This window comes from Phyllostomus hastatus, unplaced genomic scaffold, assembly GCF_019186645.2.
Source record: "Phyllostomus hastatus isolate PE091 unplaced genomic scaffold, TTU_PhHast_1.1 phas_contig_210, whole genome shotgun sequence".
In the NCBI taxonomy this organism is placed as follows: Eukaryota; Metazoa; Chordata; class Mammalia; order Chiroptera; family Phyllostomidae; genus Phyllostomus; species Phyllostomus hastatus.
Window position 1 is genome coordinate 28,147,441 of NW_025333737.1, and position 14,898 is coordinate 28,162,338.

Below are 14,898 nucleotides of genomic sequence, written 5' to 3' on the forward strand. Positions count from 1 at the left end.
CTCTCCCGGAGAAGTGCCTAGAAACTAGAGGCCTGTGGTCAGCTGGGGTGTCGGAACCAACAGCTTCCAGGGAGAAAGGCAGCCTGAAGTGTGTCTACTTACTCTCCCCCAGAGCCCCGAGGGGAGTCCCCAGCCAACGGCAGCCCCTCCTCCGGGCAGGGTGGGGGGGTGGGCATGTCTGTCCCCTTCACAGGCGCACTCCCCACACTGAGCCTAGTGCCGGGCGCATGGTGAGTGCTCAGTGTCTGCCGGATGAGTGGGTGGGCGGGCTGATGAATTGCTACTGAGGCTACGCCCGTCTGGGTGTTTCCACCCAGGGGCCCATTCCTGGAAGCCAAGCTGATGACCCTTCAGTTTCTGCCTCCTTGGCACTTGGACATGATCAGCCCTGGATGGTTGTTGAGGGAATGAGCTGCCCCTTCTGCAGGCCTGTGGCCGCCCAGCCCCCACAGGTGTACAGGGCTCCGTCCAGCCCAAGACTGTATAGCTGGGGGTCTGTGTAGACCTGGCCCGTGTAGTCCTGGGTCCGTGTAGTTCTGGGCCCATGTAGTCATGGTCCATGTAGTCCTGGGTCCATGTAGACCTGGCCCATGTAGTCCTGGGTCCGTGTAGTTCTGGGCCCATGTAGTCATGGTCCATGTAGTCCTGGGTCCATGTAGTCATGGTCCATGTAGTCCTGGGTCCATGTTGTCATGGTCCATGTAGTCATGGGTCCATGTAATCCTGGTCCATGTAGTCATGGTCCATGTAGTCAGGGGTCTGTGTAGTCCTGGTCCATGTAGTCATGGGTACATGTAGTCATGGTCCATGTAGTCATGGTCCATGTAGTCAGGGGCCCATGTAGTCCTGGTCCATGTAGTCCTGGTCCATGTAGTCATGGGTCCATGTAATCCTGGTCCATGTAGTCATGGTCCATGTAGTCAGGGGCCCATGTAGTCCTGGTCCATGTAGTCATGGTCCATGTAGTCATGGTCCATGTAGTCAGGGGTCTGTGTAGTCCTGGGTCTGTGTAGTCCTGGGTCTGTGTAGTCAGGGTCCATGTAGTCAGGATCCGTGTAGTCCTGGGTCCAGGCTGGGGTTGCCCCTGTGCAGAGCTGCTCCGGCTCTGAGGCCTGGCCAGTCAGAGGACGGTTGGAGTTAGGTGACATGGGAGTGGGTGACATGACCTCCTGCTGGGAGTTCTAGACATGGCCATCACCCGGCCGGCCGGTCCCACCTGGGACTCCTGTCATGTGAGGAACACGGGGACAACAGAGCTGGAAGTGGCCTTAAGGCAGCAGACCTGCCCTCACCCAGCAAAGAGGGCGGACACCGGGATGTGGAGAGCACAGCCCCTTGCCCAGGGTCCCACAGCAAGACGGCATCAGAGCAGAGATGAGCAAACCCAGGCGTTCGGCTCTTGGTGGCCAGTCACCAACCAGCTCCTACGTGTTTACTAAGCCAACTGGGGCTCAAAGACCTTGCCAGGGCATCTGTTCAGTTACTCAGCAAACACGGCGATACCTACTCTGTGTACACGGGCATTTTTCAGCCTTGGCACTGGTGACCTTTGGGGTCAGATCATTCCTCGCCGTAGACAGCTGCCCTGTCTGACATAGTGGGTTTAGCAGCATCTCTGACTAGGTGGTGGGGTGTTCCTCCAGTTTGCAACTATGGAAAACATTTCCACACTTTGCCACATGCCCCGTAGGGGGACCAAATCCCACCCCTCCCCTACCCCGGTCGCACACCACTGGTGAATCAGGTGAGGGCACTGGCTGCGAAGTCAGCCTGCCTGAGGTTGAGCCCCAGCTCTGCTCCGTATATTCTGTGTGGCCTCGGGCGAGGTATGACTGTCTTCATTCCTCGGTTTCCTCATCTGTAAAGTGGAGATAATGACAACAGTACCTGCCTCTCAGGGTTGTGGTGAGGGCTGCGTGAGTTAGTATCTGTAAAGCACTTAAAGTGGTGCCTGGCAGCTCGTGCGGGTTATGTGAAAGTTAGCTGTCACCACTGTCATCATTCCATACCTGAGACGTGCAGGTCCTGGGGACACTGAGATGGATGGAACTCACCAGCTCTGAAGCCACGTCCCTTCTTCATGCTCTGGGCTGCGCCCAGGGAAGCCCCGCATGAGTAAGGGCCTGGGCACAGGGCTGCGTTGGCAGCCAGGGAGTTCTCGAAAGGTCTTAACAGTCCATGAGGCCTTTAGCCAGGCAGAGAAGGGGGAGAGAGTGCCCCCCGCCCCGGGCAGAGGGAACTGCAGGTGCAGAAGCGGGGCGGCACGCACGAGCGTGAGCGTGAGCTCCTGCAGAGAAACGTGGGCCGCCTGGAAGCCTCTGTAGACTTCCGGGTCCCCGGAGCGGGTTCGGGTACGCTCAACCCCGGTCAAAGGCTGGCTTTCTAGGGCTCCCTCTGGTCAGCCTCTATCTCGGGACAGCACTTTTAATAATAACAGCTGTTCTTTTTAATGACTTTTATGTCTTTACATATTTATAATAATTTACATATTATATTTAATAATAGCTATTTATTGTGCACTAACAATGCATTTTGCATACAGTATTTCATTTTTGGGTCACTTTTTAAAAAAATCGAGCTGTGGTGGGTCTCCAGCACAATGATTGAGTACTCGCGTATAACGTGCAGCGATCGGCACAGGGAGCCCAGCTGAGGTCCGCGCCGAACACTCCCGCACGCTCCTGCACGCTCGTTTTCTTGCAATGCGGACTTCCATGTGTAATCTCTAAGCGGCTCTCAAGCACACAATGCGGTGTTGTCACTGTAGCTGCCGTGCTGTGCGTCCCGTTCCTGGGACCAGTTTACAACTGCAGGGTTGTTCCCTCGGACTGCCTCCGCCTGTCGCACCCCCCGCCGGTCCCTTCTCCCTCGGCTACCAGCGGTGCGTTCTCCGTGTCTATGAACTCGGGTTTGGGTTTTTTTGCCATGATTTTTATTCCACACTTAAGTGTGATCATCCAGTATTTGCCTTTCTCTGACTTATTTCACTTGGCATGATGCTCTCAAATCTGTTGTCCCAGGTGGCAAGGTTTCCTTCTTTTTGATGGCTGGACAGGACAGGGTCGGGCAGAACTGAGGCCCGTTTGAGTGTGGTTGGCAGGGTGATAATATGGGTGCAATAATTTACAGTTTTAATTTGAACATTTCACCTGAAATGCATATGGTGTGCTTGAGTGTGATATCATTACGTTACGGAATTACACGCTTATGATTGTGTAATAAAGAAGGGGCGTTATTTGTGCTGGGCCCCGTGTTCTGTTTCATTTTCTTCACCGATTCCCCCACCTACAGGCGCCTAGGCTATTGTGAGTAACGCCACAGGGAACACGGGGGTGCACCTATCGCTTTGAGTTAGTGTTTTTGTTTTCTTCAAATACCCAGAAGTGGAATGGCTGGGCCACACGGTGGTCCTATTTTTAATTGCTTGAGGAACCTCCGTGCTGTTTTCCATAGTGGTCTCCCCAATTTGCATCCCTGCCAGCGAGGCACAAGGGTTCCCTGTTCTCTGCGTCCTCACCAACACTTGTTCTTTCTTATGTTTTTGGTAACAGCCACACGGTATTCCATTTTCGTTCTCACCACAGTTCTAGGTGTAGACGCTGCTATTATTGCGCCCATTTTACAGATGAGGTAAACAGTTTCAGAGAGGTCACTCTCCTGAGATGAAGTTGAGCCCAAGATGACCGACTCCAGGTCTTTCTTAACCTCTCTCTCTCTTCCTGCTCTTGTCTCCCTCTTGTTTTTCTTCTGTGCCTCTTGTTTGAGTAAGTCAATGCCTGGCTACGATTAATAATAACTGAGGTTCGTGGCACGTGGTCAGAATGTTTTCCGCCTTCATTCCTGAGCCCACCGGCCTCCCCTCCCGTATGTATTAACTCTACAGGTTAGTGTGTGTCCTTCCAGCCCACCTCCTGTACTTATTTTTAAGTAGATGCGTATCCTTAATGGTATGTAATAGTCTCTGTGTGTTTTAACTTTCAGTCAATGAGCTTAGCTCATATACTTTATTGTAAATTTTGTATTTTTAGGACTTATTTCTGTTACCCTAAATGTCATGTCTTTTCTTTTAATATTTACCACATTTTTGTTTCATTTTATTATTATTATTTATTTATTAATTTTTATTTTAGAGAGAGGGGAAAGGGGAGAGAGACAGAGAGAGAGAGAAAAACATCCATCGATTGCCTTCCAAACACTCCTTGACCAGGCACCAAACCTGCAACCCAGGCACGTGCCCTGACCGGGAATCCAACAGGCGACCTTTCAGTTTGCAGGATGATGCCCAACCAACCGAGCGACACTGGCCGGGGCCGTTTCATTTCATTCGTTTATTTTGGTCTGTCTTACCTGGCTTTGGCTGTACTGATTTTTATTTTTTTTAACATGAAAATCATACCATTTATAAAACCCAGACTTATGTATAATTATACAATTATAAAACCCGTGCTTATGTTTCGTTTTCACTATCAGTTTCTGAAGCTTACTAGCATCCACATCTTCCCAGCACACCTAAGGCCCAGCGCCTCAGTGTCCTCTCGCCTGGCCCTGGTTTCTCCCTCTGAGTGTGAGTTCCGGGTCGTCGTGGCTGCCCTGTGCGGGTGTGTATGCGCCGTTCTTGGTTGATAACAATGGACCATTCCGCTCTCCCATCCATCCTTCTCGAAGCTTATTGCTCGGCCCTGGATTCATTTCTTTACTTGCTCGTGTGCTCAGTTAAGAGAGTCTTTGTGCAGTGCCTTCAGATATCTCAGAACAGCTCTATTTCACACTCAAACTTTAATGAGAGTTTAACAGGGTATAAAATTCTAGGTTCAAAATTCCTGCATTTGTGGTCCAGCAATATGTTGAAGTAATCACTCCCTCCTCTTATCGGGTCTGTTGCTGCTGAAAGTTCTAGTTGTAGCTGGTGCTTGTTCGTTCGTAAGCAGTCTGTTTTTGTTTTTTAGAAAACTTTTAGTTTTCTCTTCAAGATTCTCAAAGTTCACAAAATATATTTAAGAGTGGCGTTTTTGACTCTTAATTTCTATCCTGTTTGGCATTCATGAGAAACCTCTGGCCTGCCTGTGCCTTGTCCTAACACCCCCTCCCAGGCGCTTCCCTTTTCTGGGCGGAGTGTGCCGCCCCTGGTGCAGGCATGGAGCCCGGGCCGGTGTGGCGTGCGTGCAGCTCTGGCGGCTGCGTCTCCCTCCCATACTGGGGCACAGTCTCTTCTTTCCTCGAGGGTTTCTTGTCGTCCGTGGGGTCGGGTTCCAGGGTCCATCAACCTCCCTCTGAGACCTCTGGGCACCTAGGCCAGCCTGGGGCTTGTCAGGAAGGCGGGGGGGGGGCCTGGTCCCTTGGCACCCCTCCCGTTCCATTCCAGCCGGCGCCTGCGTGGTCCTCTGGACTGAGCAGGTGGGACCACGTGCCTCCCTGTCTCCCCTCGGCCCCTTCCCACACTGACGTCATCACTTCCTTTTGTCTCCTCTGCAGTCAGACTGGTTCTTCAGTGATGACGAGGACAAGGGAGAGCGAGTAAGTGGTGCAGAGGGCAGGCGGGCGGGGTCTGGTCTGAGGGGGGCCCTCACCCCAAGTTGGGGGGCGTGGAGAAGCAAGACTCAAGCAGGGGAAGGTACACCTCCAGTCTGATGGAGGAAGGAGAGCCCCTCCCCTCAGGAGCCTCCACGCTGACGGAGACGCATCCTTCATGGTTCCCGGTCTACGCAGGGAGACCGAGGCCTCCTCTCAGGCAGTGGAGCCCAGCAGCAAAGGCAGCCCCCACTGTCCCGTCCTGTGGAGGACATGGGCTTCAGGAAGGTGTGGTCTGCTGGGGGACACAGCTCTGGCCTTCAGCTGTGGGAGCAGCTCGGGACTTGGGGGTTCGATCAAGGAGTCGGGAAGGTGCAAGAGAGACACAGAGCACCTGCCCCCAAACGTGCCCAACTGACAAGGGCAGCAGTCACCGCCCCGTGAGCCCCGGGCCCCATGAGGGAGGAGACACGTGCCCTGTCTTCTGGGCGCCCCATTCTGCAGGCTCCATCATAGTCCAGCCGTCCGAGGGCACGCCGGCTGACCCCCGCTCTGTTTGCAGACCCCCGTGGATGACAAGGAGCCTCAGTCCGTGCCCAACATTGAGTATCTCCTGCCCAACATTGGCAGGACAGTGCCCCCTGGCGACCCGGGCTCAGGTGAGTGCAGGGTCCTGGGAAGGGGTGGGGGTACGTATGGGTGGGCTCTGCACTCCTGAGGGTCCCAGATGCCGGGCCAGATGCCCAGCTTCCCTGCGCCTCCGCCCGCCCCAGGGGGGCCTTTCCCTGCCCCACCATGGAGAAGGGGCTGTGGCCGGGCCTTCTCCCCCTCTGGGCGGGTCCAGCTTGCCTGTGCCCACATTCCCATCTGCTCAGCTGCCCCCGCCCCAGGGCTGGGTAGAAGCTTGTTCGCCCTCCTGGTTTCTTCCCTGAGCTTTTTTATTTCTCATGGGCTGTGTCCTTCTGGGCATGTTCCTCTTTTTAATTTGTCTTCCTTTTCTCCTCGCACCCCTCCACCCCTCCTCCCTCTTCTCCCTGTGCTCTCCCCCCTGGCCCTGGACCCTGCTCCTTCTCTCCCCCTCCCCTCCCGCTCCTCCAGCGGACCTGTTGGAGATTTAAAGGGTACAGTGTGGCGTCGCGTCCTCGGTCACTAACCGTGGCGGGTGGTTAGAAGAGGCCTGGGCAGGCGTGTGGGGCAAGCAGAGACGTCTGTGCTGTGAGGGCCTCTCCCTGGCATGCCAGCTGCCCAAGACTGTTAGCACCTCCCCCACCCCATCCCATCGGAGAGCCCCTTCTCTGGAGGAAGGAGGCGACTGGCCAGGGCCAGACCCTGTCCCCTTGCCGAGAAGGTTGGGCACTGCATGGCTGCCCTCCTGCAGGTCCGCCCCTGCAGCCTTCTCTCTGTGCAGAGCCAGCTGGTTCCGACTCTCCGGGCACGGGGAGGCTCGGCCGGTAGCAGGACCCAGCCTTTCTGGGCACCAGTGACATCACTTTTCAGGAGCTGCTGTAGCTGTAGCTCCCACCTCAGTTACCTTTGAAGACTGGCTCTTTCTGCTTCTGAAACCAGATCCCCCAGCCAATCAGCCTATGTCCAGGCCTCTGGCCTTCTCATAGCAGAGTAACCCAGAGACCAAGAAACGCCCGGTCCCTTCTTGGCTCAGGCCACTAACTCCTCCCACCCCGTGGGTGACCTGCTCTTAGTAGTTTGACGGGTCCTGTCTCTGATGGAGGCACATCACAGCGCCCCTCGTGGCAGAGGCAGGCCGGGGAGGGGCCCGGAGGGTGCGGGGCGGGAATGGCAGAGGGGAGCCCCCCTGTCTCTTCTAATCACCCGCCGCCGCCCCCTGCCCCTGTAGTGATGTGTCGCCGTGTGGTCAGCACGTCTGCTCTTCTCACCGTGCGGGGCGGGCTGGGACTGAGACATCTAACTTGCTTGCCAGCGAGTGTGGATTAACCGCACCTGCCCACTGCCCCGTGGACCCGGGAGGTCCTCGGACCCCCAGGTCTGGAGAAGACACTGGCAGGACTTGTTTCTGGTTCCTTTCCCACCTCAGTGACATGAAGGGAGTGGGACCCAAGTCCAGCTGAGGTGATAACGGTTTTACTCTCCTTCATACCTCTGGTTATGGACTAGGGCCTCGCCCCACACGGGTGGACGGACCTCAAGTCTGGAGGCGGAACCTGTTAAGGCTCCAGTCCTCAGGCCCCTCCTGTGTCCGCCTACTCCATGCCTGCCCCGCACTCCATCACTCATCCATCCACGTGGCCCTCTTCCTCCTCCCGCCCTGACAGTGGGGGGTGAGGGTGAATGTGGTGGGACCCCTCCCCCGCCCCCGTCTATGCACTGTGGTCTCCATTTCTCCAGAGCATCTGTGATTTGCCGTGTCTCACTGTTGTGGTTTGTGGACTGCACCCGATACTGGCCGTTTTATCTAGTGCCCAGAGTTAACAGGGACAGGAGGGGGGAGAGGAACTAGGCCCCCCCCAAAAGCCCCCCTTGCCCGTATCTCTGGGCAAATGAGGGTTCGGCGGCTGGCTGCCTGACGTCACTTCCTGCCTCCCACGGAAGTGGTGGCTGACATCATTCTCTGGCCCCTCCCCGTCCCACAGGAAATGTCCTCAGAGGCCCACGGTGCCCCCAGGGCCCAGGGAGACCTCGGGTTTCCGAACTCCCTGGCCTCTGGAGCCTCGGAGGAGAGGGGAATGTGTTCACAAGTCTCAGCCTGCTCTTGCCCCATCCAGCTTTCATTTGCCTTTCTGTTTTCACCAACAGATTCCACGACCTGTAGTTCAACCAAGTCCAAGGTAAGCCCCAAGGCAATGCTGAAGGCTTTATCCCCGTAGGAGCCAGCTCACTTCACTTGCTGGCCAAGGGGATTGGCCGAATTGCAGCTGGACCCTGAGGAGGGTTCATGGTCACGGGGAAGGAGGGCAGGACACACTGACGTCCACGATAAACTGAGGGGGCGCTGGCCTTGGCAGTGAGGCCTCCGGTGCAGTGAAGGGTGGACCAGCTTGGGAGGCAGTGTTGCTCACCGGTCAGAAGCAAAGATGGTCCTGGGTCTGAGTTCTGGCTCCGCCACTTGGTAGCTCTGGGGCACTGGGCAAGTTACTCAACCTCTTTCTGGCCCTCAGCTGCCTCATCTGTAAGTGGTGGCCAGTACTTATCCCCACACATGGAGTGAACAGGACTTGTGTCCCACAGAACTGTTTAAGGGCTTCGGAGAGCCCAAAGCCAGTAGAAGGAAGGAAATAATCAAGATAAGAGCAGAAATCAATGCAACTGAAAACAATTGAGAAAAATCAATAAAAACCAAAGCTGGTTCTTCGAGCCGGATCTCACAGCCAGCCTCTCGCCCGCGCCCGCCTGCCCTCCGAGCCAGAACCTGTCGGGCGAGCACGCCCGCCGTGGGCAGGGGCGTGCCTCCGCTCGGGCTACATTACAAAATACCGCAGACCGGGCGGCTTAGGCAACAGAACTCTGTTTTCTCACGGCTCTGGAGGCTGGATCCCAGATGGAGGGGTCGGCATGGTCAGTGCCTGGCGAGAGCCTCTCTGGATGGCTGCCTTCTCCCCATGTCCTCAGATGGCCCAGGGGGGCGGGGGGGAGGGCTCTGCGATGTCTTTCCTTACTGATAGCACCATAAGGTCCCCACCCTCGTGGCCTCTTCTAAATCCCATATTTTCCGGACCATATGACGCACCTAGATTTTAGAGGAGGAAAATAGGAAAAAAATTTTGAAGTAAAAAATGTGATAAAATATTTAATAACATAAATAACATAATATTTCACCAATGTAAATGTAAACAGAACTCAACAGCAGCATTAACAACCATTATTCCTCCCAAATTGGGGGGGGGGGGGCTGCATCTTATAGTCCGGAAAATACGGTAATTACATTGGGGGTTAGGGCTTTAATATATGGATTTGAGGGACGGGGCACAATTCTGTCTATAGTGGTCAGCGAAATCATTTAAATATTGCTGCTTAAAGTGTGCTCATTTCTGCCTGGGTCTCTAAGCCTTGGCCAGGTCCCAGCGAGCCCGCTGTGCCTGATGAATGCCCTGGAGAGAAGGGAGCCTGCCCTAATCAGCACAGGTCCCCCGTAACTTCTCCATAAAGCCTCTGCCTGCATACCTGTGGTGATGGGGAGCTCACTCCATCACAAGACTTCTGTGGCAGGGAGCAAGTTCATTACAGTGACCTGAATCTAGTTCTTCGTGCCTTCTGCCCACTGCACCTGTTAGCCCCCCCATTTCCCAAAGCCTCTGCTGCACTGGCCCCTTGGCCTTTGTGTGAACCTACTGACCTCTGCATTCACTGGAAGTGGCCATTCTGACCTATTACTTCTGTAACTAGTTGGGATGAGAGGGTCATTTGGTCAGATGGTCGTTAGGGCCTCTCAAGGCTCTCAGAGAGCGTGGCCAGGACAGAAGGCAGCACTAGCCACCACGAGCTTCAGACTGGTCACAGCAGTGCTGCCATGTCGCAGAAGTCCAGGGGTGCCTTCTGGAGTCATACAGTGTGGGCAGCCATGACCTAGGACCACGTGCCTGTGAATCCTGAAGTCCTGATGTGCTCTGGCTTCCTTAGAACTAACTGATGTGAGAGAGAGTGCACGGGATGCAGTGGCCACAGCAGGGACCTGTGTGTCTCCATTTGTCCTTAAACTGTGGCTGAAACAGGAGGTGGCCCGTGAGGAGGTGTCCAAGGGCAGGTCATTCCAGCCCAGCAGGGGGGCCAGTCCCAGCATCTGCCTCTACAGGGCTTCCTATGTTGAGGGAACTCCACTCACCCATTTGTTCATTCACCAAATGTTTATTGAGCACTTACTATGTGCTAGGAGTCATGGACGCACACACAAGCCACAGACCTTACTTGCTCTCAGAGAATTCAGAGTTTGATATAGACAATGTGGAAGCAAAGCTCTTCTGATGGGAGACGAGCTGGTGTAAATGCGTCTTCAAAGGGCTATGGGACAGAGAAGTGATTTACCAGCTCAGCCAAAGGAAAGGCTGCGAGGTTGCTGCACCCTCGAGAGGTTGCTGCACAGAGGGTGCCGTGTTTGAGCTGGGCCGGGTAGGAGGAGTAAGAACTCATCTAGCTAGCAAACAGGGTAGCTGTGAGGGGAGCAGGGAGGGGAACTGTCTGCCAGTGTTAAAGTGCAAGTCCCGTTGAGGGAAGGGTCGGTAGGTCAGCACTGCCAGAGCGAAGGTTGGTTTGGGTCAGGGTCAGGGTCAGGACAGGGAGAGCACTAGGCTGGGCAAACTGGGAATGGGTTGTGAAGGGCCCTGAGCCCCCGCCGTGGTGGGGGTGGGGTTCGGGGAGTCCAGCCTTCCCGTAGAAGGATTGATGGCTCCAGAGGAGGAGGGACTGGGGTGCCTGGGGTGGAGGCAGGGATCCTATTAAGAGAGGAAAGACTTCGAAAAGTCGGAGCAAGAGCCTCAGTGGAGGATGATGAGGATGAGCTGGCTTTGGGAGTCATTTCAGGAGAATGGAGAGAAGGGGAGAGGGAGGGCTCAGAGATCACTTTAAGGAAGTGGTTTGGATCAGGGTAGGGAGCGTATGTGGTTCCAGATAGGTGAGTTTCGGGTCCCTGCAGACACCGTGGTAGACACTGATTCTAAGTTGGAAAAAGTTCTGGAGCTCAAACAGAGTTGGGGTGAGGTGGGGCGGCCGGAAGCAGGATGTTCAGGAAGTGTTGTTTCCCAGGCACCATAGAGAGAGAGAGAAGAGAGGGGGCAGAGGCCTGGAGAGGCGCAGAGGTGCTAGACCAGCCCTTGGCTCGCAGGAAAGAGCTGAGAGTCTGGATTAAGGCCGGAAGGGCTGCGGAGGACGCTCCAGGGCAGGGAGGAAGGCAGCAGGGTTAGTCTCTGGAGGTACAGTGACACTCCAGCTTGGACAGCGGTCCGGGAGAAACGGTTTATGATGCTGGTAGCGGCGCTGGGGCTGGGCTGGGACCTGTTGAGACTGGGTGCCACAGTGTGGGGGGTCCGGGTGGGCATGTGGAGGGCGTTCAGGCCCTCCTGACTGGGGCTGGGTGAGTGGGCAGCGCTGGCGCTAGTCTGGACGCCTCCTGAATACTGACCTGTCTCTGCCCAGGGCACGTGCGCCCCCAAGAAAGAGCCGTACACCCGGGAGATGCTGGCGATCTCCTTCATCTCGGCTGTCAACCGCAAGAGGAAGAAGCGGCGGGAGGCCCGGGGGCTGGGCAGCAGCACGGACGACGACTCGGAGCAGGAGGCACACAAGCCCGGAGCGGTGACAACGGTGCCGGGTTCCCAGGACCAGCCAGAGGGGCAGCTGCCGGGCGCCCCCGCCCCAGAAGCCTCCGGGCGTCTCAGCCCCCCGGCGCGGGAGGAGCGGCCGGCCGCGGACACGCGCTCCATCGTCTCGGGCTACTCCACGCTGTCCACCATGGACCGCAGTGTGTGCTCTGGCGCCGGCAGCAGGCGGGCGGGCGCTGGGGACGAGGCAGACGACGAGCGCAGTGAGCTGAGCCACGTGGAGACGGACACGGAGGGAGGCGCGGGGCCCGGGGGGCGCCTGGCGCGCCGGCCCTCCTTCACCTCGCACCACCTGATACCCTGCGACACACTAGCGCGGCGCCGCCTGGCCCGGAACCGCCAGGACGGCGAGGGCGCGGGGCGCGGCGGTCCCCGCGCCGCCGCGGAGCCCTCCGGCTCGGCCTCGTCCAGCAGCCAGGAGTCGCTGCGCCCCCCAGTGGCCCCGGCGGTGGCAGCGCTGGGCGCACGGCCCTCGCGCCTCGAGGCTCTGCGGCTGCGCCTGCGCGGCACCGCAGACGACATGCTGGCAGTACGGCTTCGTCGGCCGCTGTCACCCGAGACGCGGCGGCGCCGGAGCAGCTGGCGCCGCCACACTGTGGTGGTACAGAGCCCTCTGACCGACCTCAACTTCAACGAGTGGAAGGAGCTGAGCGGAGGGAGCACCCCGGATCCGCCGGGCCCTCGGGCGCAGCACAGTGACAACAAGGACTCTGGTCTCAGCAGCCTGGAGTCCACCAAGGCGCGGGCTCCGTCTTCTGCAGCCTCACTGCCGCCTGCGCCCGGGGACCCCGGGGCCCTGCAGAGCCAGCCCCCGCGTCGCTCTGCAGCCTCCCGCCTCCATCAGTGTCTGTGACCAGCCCCTTTCCTTCCCCTCCTCGCGCCACTCGCCTCCCACTCAGAGTCCCTTGGGAAACAGCCATCTCCTCTGGCTTGCACCCCCTCGCCTGCTGCTCCTGGCGCGTTGGGCGCCGAGGCCATGTCTCCAGTTTATGTGCTGGAATTGATAGGGGGTGGGCAGAATGTGAATGGGAGGGAGGGGACTAGTGGTAAGGAGAGGGGAGAGGCTGCTGGGGGTCTGTGTCCCCTGGGTAGATGACCGAGTGGGCCCTCCTGGGCCCTTCTGTGTCTGCACTTAAAGACCCTGTTGGCTATGGGGTGTGGATAGGGAACCCCCTAGTCTCAGACTAAAGGAAAGACACTGCGTGATGCTGGTTCTTCGCTTCCTTCCTCTGCCCCCACCCCCATTAGCGCCTCGCTCCTAGCTAACGGGTGTGGGGATTTCGTTTGTATGTCTAGGGAGAGGAGGTAGAGTGGTGGTGTCCGCGGGAGGGGGGCTGTGTATGCAAGTGTGTGTAGTCACTGTGCAAATGTGTTTCCAGTAGCAACCTCTGCCACCCCTGCTTCCTTTGTCTCTCCACCCCCCCCCCCACCGCGCCCACCAGGGCTCCGGGCCTGTGGCGCACACAGGGATCCTTCCCTCCTGCTGATTTTCAAAGCCAGAGAGTGGGGGTTGGGGCCACTCCACAGAGGCGGGGCTGAGCCTTTCACCAGGTTCCCTCCCCTATCAACCTTTTGGCAAACTCGAAATCAGCGGTCCCCAACCTTTTTGGCACAAGGGACCGGTTTCATGGAAGAAAATTTTTCCACCGATCGGGTTGGCGGGGCGGTGCAGGGGAGGAGACAGGAGGCGGAGCTCAGGGGGTAACCAAAAACTTGGCTAGCTTGCCCGCCGCTCAGAACCTCAGAACCTCCTGTTCTGCGGTCCCGGTCCCGTGCCTAACAGGCCACGGACCGGCTCCAGTACCAGGCGGTCCAGGGGTTGGAGACCCCTGCTCTAAATCACCCTCCCTCCCCGCTGCGCTTTGACTACGGGAGCTGCCCATCCCCCCGACAGTTTAGGGAGGGTCCAGTGTCCCCGCCCCCCAACTAGACCTCCCTTCACACTCTTTGTTCTTGCAGGTGTGCCGGCTTCTTCCACAACTCAGGCACACCGCCCCCCCACACACACACCTTCTGTGCTCTGTGGGTAAGGGGGGAGCAGGAAAGCATCCTTGGTCTCAGCCTGCCCCTCTCTCTCTCTCTCACACACACACACACACACTGATTTATGGGGTCTGAGCTGGGCTATTCCTTCAGGAAGGGCAAAACCCGGCCCCTCGCCTCCCCCCATTGTAAATAGACCTGTCTCCAGGCCTCCCACGCTCGCCCTCACTCATTCCAGGGACGCCCACGCAGGGCTGTGAGTCCTCCTGCCACGTCTGTCGGTCCTCTTGATTTATGCAAAGATTTGCTGTAAAGTAGATTTCTCCTTTCCCCTCCCTTTTATTGTAAATATTGTCTCTAAATGTGTAACATATTATAAAGAATTTATAAGGATTTTTAAAGATGTTTTGCTCATTTAAAGTGTTGTAACAGTGTTGCAAAAGCCTCCGACCCCACGTCAGCATGTCTCCTTCCACTGTGTCTTGGGCACACCTCTCTAGGCGACGACTAAGATACCCTGCTTCTGAAAAGTCCTGTCTTAAAAGTATAGTCTATATCTTGGAAATAAATGGTCTTCCTTGAGGCACGAGTCAGATGTCTCACTTGTTCTGGAGGGAGGAGAGGGCCAGGGTGGGGTTGAGGCGGGGGAGGCATGAGGTCTCTGGCCCACGAAAGGAGGGCAGCTGGGGCTGGACCGGGGGGAGGCAAAGCTCTCCCTCCTGGTACTGTCACAGGGGTCCTGCCCTGGGAGACTGGTATGGGCAGTGACGTGGGCACAAGAAGACACAGGATGGGAGGGCAGGCGACCCCCGTTGCACGGAAAGCTTCCATGCACTTGCTCCGTATTCCCACAGGGGCCAGGCAGGTCCACTGGCACTGTCCTTCCCAGGCCTGCCTGGACCTTCAGCACGGTCCAGGGGTGCTGGCCAGAAGACAGGAGGCGTGGGCGAGGCCTGGCCACTGACCCACTCTAGCCGGCTGTCGTCATAAGCACCCTGGGCCCTGACCGTGTCCCCAGAGGACATTAGAGGGTTTGCCTGTTCTTATTCATGTGCACAAATGTGCAACACGGGACAGGTCTCCCCCATCTCGGCGCTGTGGTTTCGCCCGCCAGCTTCCA

General features: G+C 57.1%; 1 protein-coding gene across 6 annotated transcripts in view; it reads left to right on the plus strand.

Moving 5' to 3' along the window:
• The window catches only part of ARHGAP23 (Rho GTPase activating protein 23), a 77,635-nt gene extending 63,275 nt beyond the window's left edge, over positions 1–14,360 (plus strand). For all 6 annotated transcript variants that reach the window (XM_045835990.1, XM_045835989.1, XM_045835991.1 and 3 more), the window contains 4 exons: positions 5,473–5,514; positions 6,071–6,167; positions 8,281–8,312; positions 11,611–14,360. In XM_045835990.1, the coding sequence (XP_045691946.1) occupies positions 5,473–5,514; positions 6,071–6,167; positions 8,281–8,312; positions 11,611–12,648 (1,209 nt within the window). In that variant the 3' untranslated portion in view covers positions 12,649–14,360. The remainder of the gene's footprint in view (positions 1–5,472; positions 5,515–6,070; positions 6,168–8,280; positions 8,313–11,610) is intronic.
• The last annotated feature ends 538 nt before the right edge of the window (positions 14,361–14,898 follow it).